General features: G+C 39.6%; 1 protein-coding gene across 2 annotated transcripts in view; it reads left to right on the top strand.

Annotated features, from left to right (window-relative positions):
• The window catches only part of DNAH6 (dynein axonemal heavy chain 6), a 330,576-nt gene that overhangs the window by 246,742 nt on the left and 64,368 nt on the right, over positions 1-19,466 (top strand). For both annotated transcript variants that reach the window (XM_030920632.1, XM_030920633.1), the window contains one exon: positions 8,856-9,025. In XM_030920632.1, the coding sequence (XP_030776492.1) occupies positions 8,856-9,025 (170 nt within the window). The remainder of the gene's footprint in view (positions 1-8,855; positions 9,026-19,466) is intronic.

Below are 19,466 nucleotides of genomic sequence, written 5' to 3'. Positions count from 1 at the left end.
CATAAAGGGATGTTGAATTTTATCAAATGCTTTTCCTCATCTATTGAGGTGATCATATGGTTTTTGTTTTTAGTCCTGTTTATGATGTGAATCACATTTATTGATTTGTATATGTTGAATCATCCTTGCATCCCAGGAATAAGGCTCACTTGATTATGATGAATTAACTTTTTTCAATGCTGCTGGATTCAGTTTGTTAGCATTTTGTTGAAGATTTTTTAGTCTGTTTTTGAGTCTATTTTCATCAGGGATATCGGCCTTTAGTTTTCTTTTCTTTTTATGTCTGTGCCAGGTATTTGTATCAGGATGATGCTAGCTTCATAGAATGAGATAGTGAGGAGTCCCTCCTCCTCAATTTTTGGATTAGTTTCAGTGGAATTGATACCAGCTCTTCTTTGTACATCTGGTACAATTTGGTTGTCCAGGGCTTTTTTATTTTCTGTTGTTTGGTTTTTTGGTAGGTTTTTATTCCTGATTGAATTTCATTACTCATGTTTAGTCTGTTCCTGATTTTTGGTTTTTTCTGGTTCAATCTTGGGAGGTTGTGTGTTTCCAGGAATTGATCCATTTCTCTAGATTTTTCTAGTTCATGTGCATAGAAATGCTCATCATAGTACCCTCTGAGGATCCTTTATATTTCTGGGGGATCATTTGTGATGTCACTTTTGTTATTTCTGATTATGCTTATTTGGATCTTCTCTCTTTTTTTCCTTGTTAATCTAGCTTATGGTCTATCAATCTTGTTTATCCTTTCGAGAAACCAACTTTTTGTTTCATTGATCCTTTGTATGGTTTTTGAGGTCTCTATTTTGTTCATTTCTGCTCTGATTATAGTTATTTTATTTCTTCTGCTAGTTTTTTTTTAAATCCTGTATTTTATTTATTTTTTTTATTATACTTTAAGTTCGAGGGTACATGTGCATAACGTGCAGGTTTGTTACATATGTATACTTGTGCCATGTTGGTGTGCTGCACCCATCAACTCGTCAGCACCCATCAACTCGTCATTTACATCAGGTATAACTCCCAGTGCAATCCCTCCCCCGTCCCCACTCCCCGTGATAGGCCCTGGTGTGTGATGTTCCCCTTCCCGAGTCCAAGTGATCTCATTATTCAGTTCCCACCTATGAGTGAGAACATGCGGTATTTGGTTTTCTGTTCTTGTGATAGTTTGCTGAGAATGATGGTTTCCAGCTGCGTCCATGTCCCTACAAAGGACACAAACTCATCCTTTTTTATGGCTGCATAGTATTCCATGGTGTATTTGTGCCACATTTTCTTAATCCAGTCTGTCACAGATGGACATTTGGGTTTATTCCAAGTCTTTGCTATTGTGAATAGTGCCGCAATAAACATACGTGTGCATGTGTCTTTATAGCAGCATGATTTATAATCCTTTGGGTATATCCCCAGTAATGGGATGGCTGGGTCATATGGGACTTCTGGTTCTAGATCCTTAAGGAATTGCCATACTGTTTTCCATAATGGTTGAACTAGTTTACAGTCCCACCAACAGTGTAAAAGTGTTCCTATTTCTCCACATCCTCTCCAGCACCTGTTATTTCCTGTCTTTTTAATGATTGCCATTATAACTGGTGTGAGATGGTATCTCATTGTGGTTTTGATTTGTGTTTCTCTGATGGCCAGTGATGATGAGCATTTTTTCATGTGTCTGTTGGCTGTATGCATGTCTTCTTTTGAGAAATGTCTCTTCATATCCTTTGCCCACTTTTTGATGGGTCTTCTGCTAGTTTTGGATTTCATTTGTTCTTATTTTTCTATTTCCTTTAGGTACTACAAGATTAGTTTGCTAATTAGAGAACTTTCTAACTTCTCAATGTCATTTCTAACTTCTCGATGTAGTTTTTTAGTGCAATAAACTTTCCTTTAACACTGCTTTGCTGCATCCCAGAGGTTTTGATACATTCCATGTCTGTTTTCATCTATTTCAAAAAAGCTTTTTTACTTCTGCCTTGATTTCATTGTTTACCCAAAAGTTATTGAGAACAATTTGTTTAGTTGTTTCCATGTAATTTTATGGTTTTGAGAGATCTTCTGTCTAATGATTTCTATTTTTATTTCACTGTTGTCTCAGAAGATGCTTGGTATGGTTTGGATTTTTTTTATTTGTTGAGACTTGCTTTATGACCAAGCATGTGGTCAGTTTTAGAGTATGTTCCGTATGCAGATACGAAGAATGTGTATCTTGTGGTTGTTAGGTAGAGTATTCTGTAGGTATCTATTAGGTCCAAATGGTCATGTTGAATTTATGTCCAGAATTTGTCAATTTTCTGCCTCGGCGATACATCAAATGCTATCAGTGTTGTATGACTATTGTTGTGTACTGCCAAAGTCTTTCATTAAGTCTAGATGTGCTTGTTTTATGAATCTGGGTGCTCCAATGTTGGATACATATATATCTAGGACACTTAAGATGTTTTGTTGAATTGAGCCCCTTATCATTATTTAATGCCCTTCTTTGTCCTTTTTTATTTTTGTTGGTTTAAATTCTGATATAGAAACTGTAACCCTTGCTTTTTTTTGTTTTCCATTACATGACATATCTTTCTCCATCCCTTTACTTTGAGCCCATAGGTATCATAACATGTGAGATTGGGTCTCTTGATGATAGAAGAAGAATGAGTCTTGTTTTTTCATTCAATTTGATACTCTATGTATGTTAAGTTGAGCATTTAGGCCCTTTATGTTCAAAGTTAAAATTGATATATGAGGTTTTGTTGCTATCATAATGCTGTTAGCTTAGTTACTCTGTAGTCTTTATTGTATAGTTGCTGTATGTGTTCTGTGGGCCATGTGCTTACATATGCTTTCATGGTAGCAAGCATTATTCTTTCGTTTCCACATTTAGAACTCCCTTAAGCATGTATTGTAGGGCCAGTCTGGTGGTGGAAAATTCCCTTGGTGATTACTTGTTTAGGAAACACTTTATTTCTCCTTCATTTATGAAGCTTAGCATGGCAGCATATGAAATTCTTGGCTGACATTTATTTTCTTTAAGAATACTAAAAATGGGCCCCCAATTTCTTCTGACTTATAAGGTTTGTGCTGAAAAGTCTGATGTTAGTCTGATAGGTTTCCCTTTATAAGCAACATGACCCATTTTTCTAGGTGCCTTTAAAGTTCTTTCTTTCATGTGGACTTTGGTTAGTCCTATCCCTCCTATCCATCCCCAAGTCTGTCTTGGGAATGGTCATCTTGTGTAGCATCTTACAGGAGTTCTCTGGATTTCTTGTATTTGCATGTCGACCTCTCTAGCAAGATTGGGGAAATTTTTCTGAATTATATCCTCAAATATGTTTTCCAAGTTGCTTACTCTCTCTACTTCTCTCTCATGAATGCCAGTAAGTCATAGGTTTGGTTACTTTACATAATCCCATATTACTCAAAGGCTTTGTTCATTTTTTTTTAATTATTTTTCACTTTTGTCTGACTGACTGGGTCATTTTGACAGATTGATCTTCAAGTTCTGAAAGTCTTTCTTTTGCCTGGTCTAGTCTGTTATTAAAGCTTCCATTTGTATTTTGAAGTTCCTGATGTGAATTTTTCAATTCCAGAACTTCTGTTGGTTTGTTCTTAATATAGCTATGTTGTCTTTCATATCTTGGATCATTTTTCTGGCTTCTTTGTGTGGGATTTCAACTTTTTCCTGGATCTCATGGAGTTTCTTTGCATCATATTCTGAGTTCTATATCTGTCATTTCAGACATTTCATTCTAGTTAGGATTCATTGCTTGGGAGCTAGTGGAATCCTTTGGAGGTGATGAAACACTCTGGCTTTTTGTATTGCTGGGGCTCTGCACTGGTTACTCCTTATCTGAGAGAGCTGATACTTCTCTTTTTTTAATTTGCTATCATTTGGATGGGGCTTCTTATTTATTCTTTTTCCCTTTGAGGGTATGACTGTGGTGTATATTGTGTGTGATTAATTGGCTTCGTTTCTAGGTGCTTTCAGAGTGCCAACTCTCTGTACAGGTTCCTTGGTTGCAAATAGGTTCATGCAGTGGCTTTCTCAGAAGTTCCTTGTTGTAGCAATGTAATTTTATTTGGTGGTGTAATCCAGGATGCAGTCTAGTAGATGGTGCTTAAGAGTAAGAATTGATGGATACAAGCAGGGGTGGAAGCACTAGAAAGTACAAAAAGCACCTCCGCAGAGCACATTCACCCTCAGTAGGGTGGAGCTGCTGGAGAAGCTTGACACACAGACTCTTTCAAACCTCATTCCCCAAACCCCAATGTGAAGAGTCACTTCCAAATCCTTGACAGGGCACGGAGAAGAAGGGTAGCGGAGCAAGTGTGACCCCCCTCTCCATGTCCATTCCCAGGCTTTGGTGGTACCACCTTCAGTGGCTGGCACTGCACTCACATTTTCTTTTATCCCCTCCTTTAGGGACAGTCTGCATCAAGAGTTAGATCTCCAGGTGAGTGGAGTCTGCCTCCCTCCCACTCCTCAGAGCTGGTGGGGCACTGTTCCCCAACTGACCAAGGAAACAGGCTGGGACACCCCATTGTGACCCATGCAGACCAGTTCTAGGTTGCAAAGCTGTCTCTGGCTGAAAGTCTTGCCCTCTGGGAAAAACCTCAGCTTCTCCAACTCTCCTCCCACTCCAGTCTTGTGATGGGAGAGAGCGTAATTCCACTACCTACTACTGGGGCACTCTCCACACTTGCTGCTCAATTCTGCCTGTGGGGACCCTTCTTCCCTTCCACTTTAATCTCACCTAAGACCAAAATGCTTGCTGTGGCCACCGCTGCCAGGTCACCAAACAATGGCTCTAACCTCTCAAAATGGTGCCAGCCATGGGCTTGCACCTAGAGAGGGTGGAGCCCCTCTCAGGCAAGCAGCACGGACGAGAAGCTGTGAGGAGTGTGGTCCACTCAAGTCTCGGTCTCATAGCAGCTCATAGTAAGGCATTGGGCATTGGCCTAGGTATATGTAGGAGAGCCTTGGTCCCCTCTCCCTGCTTGGCTGGGTGGCAGCAGCAGCCACATCAGCCCAAACTCAGGCCAAGGATGGAGCACAGCTCAGCACTACATTCTCAAAGCGGTACCTTGGGCCTGAAAACAGGGAGGGCGGGTCACTGCCCAGGCAGGCAGCATGATCAAGAAGCTGTGGGGAGTATGTTTCATTCACAACTGTCTCACAGCAGCCTGCTACAGAGCTGTGAGTATTGTCCTAGATATGAGGAGGATGATCTGATCTCCCTGCTCTTCCTTAGTCAAGCAGAGGCTACAGCCACATCAGCCCAAACTGCATGGAGCTCAGCCCAGCATTAAACTCTCAAAAGGGAAACTTGGGCCTGGGGCTAAAGAGGGTGGGGCACCATTCAGGCAAGCAGCATGAGCAGGAAGCTGTGAGTAATGTGGTCCACTCCTATCTCAGTCTCAACAGCAGCTCCTAACAGGGCAGCAAGTACCCTCTAGGGGGTGCGTGAGTGTGCCTGTTCTCCCCTCTCCCTCCCTGGAGCAGCACAGTGGCTACAGCTGTGTCTGTAAATCCCCAGGATCTGGGTTCTCAAAATGGCACCCAGCTGAGGCTGTGCCAGGCTCAGATTCCTGTGGGATTCTGTGTGGGTTCCCTTTCTAGAGCAATGTATCTGTACAATCTTTAGGCAGTTCCATATGTCAGGCACAAGGCCCTGGTGGGTCAAGGGTTTCTCCTGTAGCCAAGATCATAAAACCCTGTTTTGGAGCTCCAGGGATTTCTCTCTTACTGTTTCCCTGCATCCAGGACCATCTCCCAGCCCAGTCAGTTCCTGACTGGGCAAGCTAACGTGAACCCTCTCCTTACGTACTTCTGGTACTTCATGTCTCTTCTCTAATGAATCCAAGCATTCTCTCCTAGATGCCCTGTTTGAAATGTATCTGCTTATTATTCTGGCTCTTCTCCATGGAGGCAGCACACAATACCTGCATCTAGTCAGCCATCCTGACCTAAAACCTCAAAATATTATTACAGCAAGCCTCTCTTAGTCAGTACCCCCACTCTATATATTTCTACATTCTTTACTTTCCATTTCCATTTTTTGTGTGTCATCATCATGGTTTTGGCGTATCTTAGTTGGGATTTTGTTGTTGTTTTGAGGAGCATGAAAGTCTTTCTTTTAACAGGCAAATTTCAATCTGATTATATTTATTATGGTTATTGATTTATTTCAGTTCCTCTTGACTGGGGAAGATTTCCATTTGACAATGTCTGGAGACATTTTTGTTTGCCACAACTGGGGTGGTGCTACTGGCATCTAGTGCGTAGAGACCAGAGATGCTACTATACCTCCTACAGTGCTCAGAACAACCTTCCACAACAAATAACTACAGCATCCAAAATGTTAATATTAGTAAAGTTAAGAAACTCTGATCTATTTGGACTACATTGGTCGTCTTTATTTTGGGCATGTTTTTCTTGCCAGCTTTTTCTTTGCTTCCTTTTTTCTTCTTTCTTCTTCCTTTCTTTTTATCCTTTATTTCTCCTCTCCTTCCTTTCTTCTTCAGGTGCATCATCCACACTCTTTATTTTCCCCTCTACTGATTTGAAATTCTATTTTTATTTTTTGGTAATTACTCTTATACTTCTAATATGAATATTTATTTAACTAAGCATACCCAGCAAGTGTGGTGGTTTAAAGTCCACATGAACCAGAATTTCTAAGATCCTAATATATTTATTGGATTTCTAAATGAAGACTAGGGAGGGGGGAAGCTTTTCAATAAATGCATTGACTTACTGAAAAGTGCATTCCCCCCTAGTATTTTGTCCCCCCTAGTAAAAATTGTTTCTATATTATGCACCAGTTAAATGAGACAGCTAGAGGTAGAAATAGAACACAAGAAGAAAAATATTCATAGAAGAAACCCAGAGATGCACAGTTAGGGACAGACCCGAAACAAAAAGGGCTAGATGGAGCCTCATCTACACAGAGACAAAGGAAGAGGGAAAGTATGGAGGTTGAAAAGCAAAGTAATTAGGGACAACTCATAATTTTTTTATAAAAAAGCACCGTGTGTTATCCATGTCTTTGAGACTAAAACTGCAACAACTTAAAAAAACTTTCCTGTTTTTAATGTGTTAGATTTCAAGGTTTATTCCAGAAATGCTACAGACTTATGAAGGTTTGTACATGTTTGATAGGATAGCTGGTATTCTAAAAGTGAGCTTTAGATCTTTGCAAGTGATGTTTAATAATTAATCCCATTGTCAATCTTACCTTCAGAAACTTCCTAATTGCCTTAATCTTTTGTCTTTCATGATTTCTTAGTGTTTCATGTCCTATTAGTTGGGAGTTATTTAAAATATGCATTATTAGGCCAGGTGCGGTGGCTCACACCTGTAATCCTAGCAGTTTTGGAGGCCGAGGCAGGTAGACTGCCTGAGTTCAGGAGTTGGAGACCAGCCTGGCCAATGTGGTGAAACCTTATCTCTACTAATACAAAAAATTAGCCTGGTGTTGTGGTAGTCCCAGCTATTCGGGAGGCTGAGGCTGCAGAATTGCTTGAACCCGGGAGGCAAAGGTTGCAGTGAGCCAAGATCATGCCAGTGCACTCCTGCCTGGGCAACAGAGCAAGACTCTCGTCTCCAAATGAATAAATAATGCATTATTAGATACCATCTTCTAATGCATATTTTATGCATTATTTTGCCCCATCATCAGCTGGAGTCCTAATGATTACCCAAAAAATAATGAGAACCTCACTGGAAAAGTAGTCCTTTTGCAATACATGGTTCTGCTACCTGGTCTTCAGAATAATGCAAACACCTTTAACTAAAGAGTATTGTGGCATGGTATGCCTTGTGGTCTCATACCTTGTAGTTGTCTATATTCCATATATAAATTAGAAATCTTGCAAAGATGAACACTGCCCCAAGGCCATGGTCAGAAGTGTTATTAAATTTTTGTGTCACTAGCTTTCTGATTGCTCTGATTAAACTCCCAGAGGAGAACCCCTGCAGACAAGCTAGAGAAACTTGTTTTCTAGCCTGAAATGCAAGCCAACAATTGTGCCTAATGGCCAACCCAAGAAACGTGTTTCCTCACTGGAGAACACACTCGTTATTTTGGCTTTCTGAAAGGTTTACACCACATGCACTCTGTACCTACAAAAATTTAAATGCAAATTCTTAGTACATGTTATAACCATTGTAAGAGCTAACTATGATCCTAACTTTCTTACAAGATACAAAACCATTTCTTATAAATATTCTATAGCCAGGGAGCAGGGGATGATGTATTGTTTATTAGGGCATAATGTATATATGTCAATGTATTCAGCTATTATTTATGTTGTTCAAATTACATAGGCCAGAACTTTCAGTTTACTTCATTTATCATAGACTGATTTTATTTTTTTTTTTTCTTCCTTTTTCTTCTACTTCTAACAGTGACTATTTGACATATTTTTATGCTATTTTCTGGCACACATGGGTTCATTTTATTGTGTTTTTATTATGGACTTGTTACTTTAATTAATATAATAACCTACTTTGTCCCATTTAATTATGTTTGCTTTGAATTCTAGTTAACCCAATATTACTCTTATCACTTCAATCTTCTTTTCGCTCACATTTGTTTAAATACCTCTATGCATCCTTTTATTTTTAACCTTCCTATTATTTTGTTTTTGTCTTTTGTAAGTGGTTTGCTGCTATTTTCTCATTACATTTTAAATTCTTTACTTTTTAATTAATTAGGTTGGGTAGCAGGGGAGACTGATGTATTTACAGTATACTTGTGATTAAAACTGATAGTAAATATAGAGATATTTTTAAATTACCAAACATTATTTAATTTCAAAGCCAAAACAAATCTAATTAAATTATCTTTTTAAAATTGTATTTCCAGGATCTTTTGAGACCTATATTAACCCACAGGAATGGGAAGGCTATTCTAAAATGAAACACGAAGAGAAACACCTGAGACAGGAAAAGGAGGCCGCACACCAGGATCCATGGAGTGCAGGATTGAGTTCTTTCCATAAGCTAATTCTTATTAAATGTTGTAAAGAAGAAAAGGTAGGGCATTTTTTTAATTAAAGGACTGTGTTACAATTATTTCTACTAAAGCTCACTAGCCAGTTATGATTTATAAATTTATTTGAGAATAACAGTGGCCAAGTTTGGGAGATGACTCAAAAAAATGAAACATGGTTCTGTGTATTACTAAAACATAATGTTTTATATAGAGAATTTTGAAAGAGAGCCAGCCAGGCCCATGGTTATCCTTTCCCTGGTGTGTGCCATTAGAGTACCATGCTCTCTGCCGGAGGGATGGGGTCTGTTGGGAAACTTTAGAAGGGAAATAATGGGCCTTTCAGATCTTGACAACAATGGAGAGGAGACATTTGAAGGGTTCAAAGCCATAGTTACCAGGACCTGTTTGAAGATGAAAGAAATTATGGTGGCCTGAATTAAGACAGAGGTAGTAGTTTAGAGAGATAAAGAGGGGTATGGAGATGAGGCAACTGATACGGCACCCAGTTTCTGTTTGCATGCCAAAGGGGATAGTTGTGCCAACCACTAAGCAGGTGTGAAAGGAGTAATGTGTGAGAGAAAGATGCTATTGACTCTACAGCTATCAGAGTGGATAGCAGTCTGGAAGTCAGCTCATATGGAAGTAGGAAACTGTAGAGAGATATATTAATTAGAAATAGAGATTTGGAAATCAGCATTCAGTTGGGAGTTGTGGGATTGCAGAGGTATAAGACATATAGAATAAGAGGAAAGATAGGCAAAAAATGAAGCTCTGATTACCACCAACTTTTAAAAGGCAGAGAGAAAGGATAAGTAGCCCATAAGAAAAAATAGCAGACGGTCAGGAAAAACACTAGGAGAAAAGAAAAGTGTCATGGAAGCCAAGGAGGTGCAAGTTTCAACACAGCACAAGTTATCAATAGAATGAATGAAGCATTCAGGACAGTTCCAGTTTCTGTGTATTTAGATATAATTCCTATTTTTATTGTTAATAAGGGAATAATATTATCTGCTAAAGATTTGAGTGGTGAGTTTCAGGGAGCATTAGAGAAAAATGGAGATTGTTCCTTTGGGAAAAGGGAGAAAAAACTAACTGGAAAAGACGAAAGCATATTTGGGAGGTGTTGATGCTATGTTGAAGAATTTTCTGCTATCTCTGTGTGTTAGTCTGCTTTGCATTGCTATAAAGGAATGCCTAAGGCTGGGTAATTTCTAAAGAAATGAGGTTTATTTGGCTCACAATTCTGCAGGCTGTACAAGCATGACACCAGCATTTTCTTAGCTTCTGGTGAGACTTCAGGAATCTTTTACATATGGTGAAAGGCAAAGGGGGAGCAGGCACATCACATGGTGAGAGAGGAAGCAAGAAAGAGGGGAGGGAGACCCCAGACTGTTTTAAACATCTATCTCTTGTGTGAGCTACTAGAGCAAGAATTCACTCATTTCTATGGAGAGGGCACCAAGCAATTTTTGAGGGATCCACCTCCATGACTCAAACACCTCCCACTAGGCCGTACCTTCAATATTGGGGATCACATTTCAACAAGAGATTTGGAGGGGACAAACATCCAAACTATATTATTCCACTCCTGGCCCCCAAAATCTCATGTCCTTCTCATATTACAAAATACAATCATGCTTTCCCATGTCCTGCATTAGAGAAAAATGGAGATTGTTCCTTTGAGAAAAGGGAGAAAAAACTAACTGGAAAAGACGAAAGCATATTTGGGAGGTGTTGATGCTGTGTTGTAAATTAGGAGGAAAAACGTGTCATGGAAAAAAGTGTCATGGAAAATGTGGGGTTAGAGCCCCCACACAGAGTCCCCACTGGGATGCTGCCTAGTGGAGCTGTGAAAATGGCAGAGATATTGGCAGTGTGTCATGGAAAATATAGGGTTAGAAAAAAACTCTCCTCACCCCACATGTCTAATGCAGGACATGGTGTCAAGGATTATTCTGGAGTTTTAAGATTTAATGTCTTCCCTACTGGGTTTCAGACATGCATGGAGCCTGTTGTCCTTTCCTTTTGGCTGATTTCTCCCTTTTGGAATAGGAATGTTTACCCAATGCCCAAACCACTATTGTGTCTTGGAAGTAAATAACTTGTTTTTGATCTCACGGGTTCATAGGTGGAAGGAACTTGCCTTGGGTCTTAGATGAGACTTTGGACTTTGAAACTTTGAGTTAACACTGGGATGAGTTAAGACTTTTGAGGACTGTTGGGAAAGCATGATTGTATTTTGTAATATGAGAAGGACATGAGATTTTGGGGGCCAGGAGTGGCTCCTAAGCACACTGGTGCAAGATATGGGCTCCCAAGGCCTTAGTAAGCCCTGTCCTGTGGCTTTTTGGTTAGCTGTCCATGTTGACTGCCCTACTGGGTTGTAGTTGAATGCCTATGGCTTTCCCAGACTGAGGGTGCACACTGCCAATCTCTCTACCATTCTCACAGCTCCACTAGGCAGCACCCCAGTGGGGACTCTGTGTGGGGCTCTAACCCCACATTTTCCCTTGGCACTACTCTAGTAGGGTCTCTCTATGGGGGTCCCACTCCTACAGCAGGCTTCTTCCTGGGCACCCAGGCTTTCCAATACATCTGAAATCTCGGTGGAAGCTGCCAAGCATCCTTCACGCTTGCATTCTGCCCAACTGCAGACTTAACATCCCATGAAAGGCACCAAGCCTTATGGATTATGCCCTCCAGAGTAGCAGCCCAAGCTGTACCTGGAGCCCTCTGAGCCAAGGGTAGAGTTGGAGCTATGGGGATTTGGAAAGCAGCTTCCATAGGTGGCTCAGGGCAGCAATGCCAAAGGCTTGTCTACTGAGACTATTCTTGCCTCCTAGGGCTCTGGACCTGCAATGGAGGGACTACCTAGAAGAGTTCTGAAATGCCTTTGAAGTCTTTACCCCTTGCCTTGAATGGTAGCACCTGGCTCCCGTTTAGTCATGCTAATCTCTCTAGCAAGTGGTTGTTCTGCAGGCTTCTTCAAATCCTTTCGTCAAAATGCTCTTTCCTTCCCTACCACATGAGCAGGCTACAAATTTTCCAAATGTTTACCTTCAGTTCCCCTTTTAATTAAAAGTCCCAACTTTAAGTCATTTCTTTCCTTCTATATCTGATTGTAGGCTGTTAGAAGGAGCTATGGCACTTATTGACCACTTTGTGGTGAAAAAATTAGATTATGAAAAATTTCAAATTTCTTCCACCAGATAACCTACATCATCACTCTTAAATTCAACCTTCCACAAACCCCTAGCGCATGGACACAATACAGCCAAGTCCTTTGCTAAGGTATAACAAGGATGACCTTTGTTCCAGTTCCAAATAAGTTCCTTGTTTCCATCTGAGACTTCATCAGCCTGCCTTTCACTGTTCATATTTCTGTCAGCATTTAGTCACAACTTAGACAGTCTCTAAGAAGTTCCAGACTTTTCCTCATCTTCCTGTCTTCTGAGCTCTCCAAACTCTTCCAGTCCCTTCTCATTACTCAGTTCCAAAGCTACTTCCACATTTTCTGGTATCTTTATAGCAATGCCCCATTCCTCAGTACCAATTTTCTGTATTGGTCCATTTTGCATTGCTATTTAGAAATACCTGAGGCTGGATAATTTATAAAGAAAGGAAATTCATTGGGCTCACAGTTCTGCAAGCTGTACAAGTATGGCAGTAACCTCTTCTTGGCTTCTGATGAGGCCTCAGGAAGCTTTTACATATGGTGAAAGGCAAAGGGGGAGCAGATATGTCACATGGTGTGAGAGAGAGCAAGAAAGAGGGGAGAGAGGCACCAGACTCTTTTAAACAACTAGCTCTTATATGAACTAATAGAGTGAGAACTCCTTCATTTCTGTGGGGAGAGCACCAAGCCATTCATGAGGGATCCACCTCCATGACCCAAACACCTCCCACTAGGCCCCACCTCCAATATTGGGAATCACATTTCAACATGAGATTTGGAGGGGACAAACATTCAAACTATGTCACTCTGTAGGAACACAGAAACCAAGTTACATGGTTGACCTTAAATACAGATGATTATAAGAAAAGAATAGAGAATGCAAGACCATTGAGAGTTTTGGTAAGGGTAGTTATAGGAAAAAGAAGAGATACAGAAAGGGCTTATAGACTGGGAGAAAAGGAACAACAAGTAGGTGGAAATGTCTTTGAAACATGATGTAATTAGACTAAGGATGTGGCACAGCTGGAAGGATGGGAGAGGTTATAATCAAAATTGAGCTTAAAATTTCTAATGGGGAGCAGTTCCAAGTGATGACAATGTTCTGAGGTTGACCATGGGTATGGGTGACTGAAAGAGATAAGAGGATGTGCACTGGAGTTAGAGGCCAAATAACTGCAAGGTTAGGATGTTGGATGTCCACATGAACCCTGAACTGGGGTTGTGTCACCTCAGATGGTGCCTGGAATGCAGTAGATAACTCAGTAACACTTTGTTCAGTGGAACAGACATGTAATAGAAAGGAAGGTGGGCTATGATCCAGGTGGAAAGTCTCCAGTGAATATGAACAATAGCTACCAGGTTGGATGGTGAAAACATGAGAGGATGACTAGATGCCATGAGTCAAAAAAAGGAGTTTTCCAAATAAAGACATTGAAGCTAGAAAATTATAGACTGGAAATTTTTGCAAGACCTACAATCTGATTTCTTTAACAACACATTTTATTTGTTTGTTTTTCAAGGGTAGATAGGAGATGATGAAGTTTATAGATTAGAAGAGACTTAGGAGACAAAATGATCTCTGTAAGCTTTGTTTAGATCCTAACTTAGCATACTAAATATACATAATTACATACTGTTAAATATACACAATAACATACTATTATTTAAACATATGCTCACATATATTTATAATTTATTCAGGGAAATGTGAACACTACATACTTGCTGATATTAAGGAATTATTGCTAATTTTTTAGATGTAATTGTGGTACTGTGATTATGGGTTGTTTTGTTTTGTTTTGTTTTTTTGGAGATAGAGTCTCTTTCTGTTGCCTCGGCTGGAGTGCAGTGGCATGATCTCCACTTACTGCAGCCTCTGCTCAAAGGATCCTCCCACTTCAGCCTCACAAGTAACTGGGACCACAGACATGTACCACCATGCCCAGCTAATTTTTGTATTTTTTTTTAGAAATGAAGTTTCACCATGTTACCCAGGCTGGTCTTGAACTCCTGAGCTCAGGTGTTCCTCCCACCTTGGCCTCTCAAAGTACTGGGATTAAAGGTGTGAGCCACCATGCCTGGCCTATGTGGTTATACTTTTTTAGAGAGTCTTTGTCTTGTAGAAACATATTAAATTACTAAAGGATAAGATCATATAATGCATTAAATATTAAAATAATCCTAGAGGCTGAGGGAGTGGGTGGGTGTATTAATGAAATAAAGAGTGGCCTTGTTCTAAAAAATATTGAAGGTGGGTGAAGCATCAAGTTCACTATTCTCTCACTTTATATGTACTTGAAATTTTCCATAGCAAAAAAATATTTTGACTCTTAGTTACATCCTTCAACACCTAAACTCTCTTGCAACATGTGTAGGATGGCTGTCCGCATGTGACCAAAGCTACAAACAGTAGACACTGTCATACCAAATTCACAGAGGTTTCACTGAAAATTCTTATCAATGCCTTCAACCAAAAACCTTACCCAGGTTATGATACCAAGCAATTGGTAGCATATATTCACAAAGCAACACTAATCAGAACCCAGATTAGGTTTCAGAAATTAAGAGCTAGACACCCATTTCAGAGAAGACAGGAACCTGGATCAGCTAAGACCAAGGACAGTCTCACCTGAAGAAAAGAGTCAAGTATGACAGTGTTGTCCCAGCTATACCTCCTACCAATCAGAGCCCTCATCAAAGCATTTAGGAACAATCCTTACCCTGCTATTGATGCCAAAGAACAACTTGCTGAAGAAATTGGGGCTCAAGAGTGAAGAATCCAAATTCCATTTCAAAACTGAAGATCTAGATTCCCTGACTAGAGAAAAAGAGTATGTAAGGAAGCCTTAGAACTAAGACAAGACCAGAAATAAGACCTTTGTGATGAGAGAGTTCCGGGTAATCCAACTGTTGTTTCCAGGTCAGTTCACAAGCAGAGCCTATTGTGTGTCCAGTGCCTCTATATGGTGCAATCAGCTGCTCTATTGGGAGAAGGAAGATAGTCCAACAAAATGGCTTCTGTGCAAAACTATAATTTTACACAAAAACCAAGCCTTCTTCATGAATAGTGTGTTTAGACCTAAAGATAAAATTTCATTTCAAAAATTCTTAGTAAGCCACATAATGTAGGCTCATTAGGACTGCGACAGGAAATAGAATGCTTGTCATCCCAATAATTCTTTCTTTGGCATCAATAGTATCAACTTCTCAGGAAAAGGTTATTAGGAATTTGAACTAGAAAGAGAAAAAAACTACCATAATTCAGAGATGAATAAAGCTTGCTTGAGAGAGAATAATTCATCACCACAGAACGAAGCTAAGACAAGCTCTCTCCACCAGTGTTCTCAAATTTTGGTGTGCATCAGAATCATTTGGGGTTCTTGTTAAAACAGACTCCTGGGGCCCATCCTCCAGTTTCTGATTCAGTAGGTCTGGGCTACAGACCAAGAACCCACATTTCTAATAAGTTACCAGGTGATGCTAATGCAGCTGATTTTGCAAACATACTTTGAGAACTACTGTTTTAAGGTGATTAAATATACATAAGGAGAAACTGTTTTCAAAGCTATCAGAGAGATGAGGTTATACATCGTTCCCTGAAGCATCTTGGTTTCCAAGGCTAAATCCACTAGGAACTCAAATGTTGGCAGGACTGGTGTTTCACTCCAGGTTTCCTCCACCTCCCAAAGAAGGCAGTTTCTTTGACAGCTGGTTTTCTCTGTTGAAAACCATAGAGTAACCAGAATTATGATTAATCTCACTTAGAGAAACAATTGCAAGCTTTTCCCAATTTGGTCAACCCCAGATGTATGAAAGCAGTGTTAAGTTCTGCCATGTGCTGACTATTTAAGCAGAATATCCCATGGAAAAAAATTCACAAGAGTCTCATTGATACTTGGCACAACTGCTTGCTAAGTAAGAAAGATCTCTATGTCATACAGATTAAGCAAGAGTTACTTGAAAATGTTAAAAAAGCCACGTTAGCTGTCACAGACATATTCTCTGATCATGTGTAGTAACAATTTTAACAACTTTATTGAGGGATAATTTACTTATTATACAATTCACCCAGTTAAGATATTCACTTCAATGGCATTTAATATCTTCACAGAATTGTGCAACCATCACCAGATCAATTTAGAACATTTTAATTACACCCCAAAAAAAAAATGCCATACCCATAGCCCTCATCCCCCAGTGCCATCATCACCAATGCTAGGCTACTCCTGTCTCTATAGATTTGCCTATTCTGTTTTTTTGTGTCCTGTCCTCTCATTTAACATAATATTTAAAGATTCGTCTCTGTTGTGTCAAGTGTCGGTACTTCATTCCCTTTTATTGCAAATAATATACTATTGCATTGATATGCCACATTTTATGTATTCATTCTCAGCTGATGAACATTTATGTTGTTTCCACTTTCTGACTATTATAAATAATGCTGCCATAAACATTTGTGTACAAGTTTTTGTGTGGACATGTGTTTTAATTTATCTTACGTATTTACTTAGTGAAATTGCTGAATTATATGATATGTTTAACTTTTTCATGAACTGCCAGACTGTTTTCCTAAAAGCCTGTATCATTTTACATTCCCACCGTCAGTGTGTAAGGGTTCCAATTTCTCCACACCCTCACAACATTTATTGTTATCTTTTTTATTATAGCCATCCTAGTGGGTATGAAATGGTACCTTATGGCTTTTATTTGCATTTCCCTAATGATAATGAGCATCTTTTCTTGTGCTTCTTGGCTGCTTGTGGAACTGTCTGTTCAGATTCTTTACCATTTTAAACTGGATTATTTGTCTTTTTATCATGCAGTTGTAAGAGGCTTTTTTAAATATCCTAACTACAAGTTTCTTATCAGATATATGATTTGCAAGAATGTTCTCCCATCCTATGGGCTGTCTTTTCACTTTCTTGGTAGTGTCCTTTTGAAGCACAAAAGCTTTTAATTTTCATGATGTCCAGTTTATCTATTTTTTTTCTTCTGTTGCTTGTGCTTTTGTTGTCACAACTAAGAAACCATTGCCTAATCCAAGGTCACAAACATTTACACCTATGTTTTCTTCTGAGAATTTACCCAGCACTTTGGGAGGCTGAGGCGGGCAGATCACCTGAGATCGAGAGTCTGAGACCAGCCTGACCAACATGGAGAAACCCCGTCTCTGCTAAAAATACAAAATTAGCCAGGTGTGGTGGTGCATACCTGTAATCCCAGCTACTCAGGAGACTGAAGCAGGAGATTGGCTTGAATCCAGGAGGCAGAGGTTGCAGTGAGCCAAGATCGCACCATTGCACTCCAGCCTGGGCAACAAGAGCAAAACTCTGTTAAAAACAAAAAAAAAATTATATAGTTTTGGCTCTTACATTTAGGTCTTTTACATGTAGGTCTTTGACACATTTTGAGTTAATTTTTTTTTTTTTTTTTTTTTTTTTTTTTTTTTTTTTTTTTTTTTTTTGAGACAGAGTCTCACCATGTCGCCAGGCCAGAGTGCAGTGGCACGGTCTCAGCTCACTGCAACCTCCGCCTCCCAGGTTCAAACGATTCTCCTGCCTCAGCCTCCCGAGTAGCTGGGACTACATGCGCCACCACACCCAGCTAATTTTTGTATTTTTAGTAGAGACGGGGTTTCACCGTTTTGGCCAGAATGATCTGCATCTCTTGACCTTGTGATCCACCTGCCTTCACCTCCCAAAGTGCTGGGATTACAGGCATGAGCCACCACACCTGGCCTTGAGTTAATTTTTGTATATGGTGTGAAGTAAGGGTCCAACATTCTTTTCTTTTCTTTTCTTTTCTTTTCTTTTCTTTTCTTTTCTTTTTTTTTTTTTTATGGAGTTTTGCTCTTGTCACTCCGGCTGGTGTGCAATGGCACAATCTTGGCTCACTGCACCCTCCTCTCCTGGGTTCAAGTGATTCTCCTGTCTCAGCTTCCCAAGTAGCTGGGATTACAAGTGCCCACCACCACACCTGGCTAATCTTTTTGTATTTTTAGTAGAGATAGATTTCACCATGTTGCCCAGGCTGGTCTCGAACTCCTGACCTCAGATGATCCCCCAACCTTGGCCTCCCAAAATGCTGGGATTACAGAGGCATCATGCCCAGCCCCAACTTCATTCTTTTGCATGTGACTACAAGTTGTCACAGCATCGTTTGTTGAAAGACTATTCCCTACCCATTGAATGATTCTAGCAGCCTTGCTAAAAATAAGTTGACTACAATTGTGAGAGTTCATTTCTGAATTCTCAGTTCTATTCCATTAGCCTATGTGTCTATCCTTATTCCAATATCACACCATCTTGATTACTGCAGCTTTGAAATAAGTTTTACAATCCAGTAGCATGACCCCTCCAACTTTGTTTTCCTTTTTCAAGATCGTTTTGGCTATTCCAGGTCCCTCAAACTTTCATATGAGTTTTAGAATAAGCTTGTCAGTTCCTGAAAAGAAGCCAGTTAAGACTTTGATAACAATAGCATTGAACCTGTAGATCAATTTGGGGAATATTAACATCTTAACAACATTAAGTCATCTGATCTATGAACATGTGGTGTTTTTCCACTTATTTGGATCTTCTTCAACTTTATCCAACAATATTTCATAGTTCTCAGAGAAGTTTTGTACTTCTTTTGTTAAACTTATTTTTAAGTAATCTATTCTTTCTGATACTATTGTAAATTGAATTACTTTCTTAATTTTTGCCGTGATTTAAATGTATTCCCCAAAGTTTCTTTATTAGAAACTTAATCCCCAATACAGCAGTGTTAACTAGTGATTAGGTCATGAGGACTCTGAGCTCATGAATGGGTTAATGTCATTGCCATATGAGTGGTTTAGTTATCACAAGAGTGGGCTTGTTATAAAAGCAAGTTTGGGCCTCTCTTGCTGTCTTTCTCTCTTGCCCTCTCTTGCCTTTCTGCCCTCCACCGTGGGATGAGTCAGGATAGAGGCCCTTGTCAAATGCCATATCACGCTCTTGGACTTCCAGCCTCCAGAACCATAAGCCGAATAAATCTATCTTTATAAATTACCCAGTCTCAAGTATTCTATTATAGCAGCACAAAACAGGCTAAAACCATTTTCTCATTTCTCATTACTACTGTGTAGAAATACAGTTGATTTTTGTACATTTTTGTATCCTGCAACTGTGCCAAACTTGTTTATTGGTTTTAATAGTTTTTGAGTGAGTTCCCTAGTGTTTTGTATATACAAAATCATGTCACCTTCAAATGAAGATAAATTTACTTCTTTTCTAATCTAGATGCTTTTATTTTTCTTGCTTAATTGCCCTAGATAAAACCTA

This window comes from Rhinopithecus roxellana, chromosome 17 (assembly GCF_007565055.1).
Source record: "Rhinopithecus roxellana isolate Shanxi Qingling chromosome 17, ASM756505v1, whole genome shotgun sequence".
Classification (NCBI taxonomy): Eukaryota; Metazoa; Chordata; class Mammalia; order Primates; family Cercopithecidae; genus Rhinopithecus; species Rhinopithecus roxellana.
This window is presented reverse-complemented; position numbering and strand designations above follow the sequence as displayed.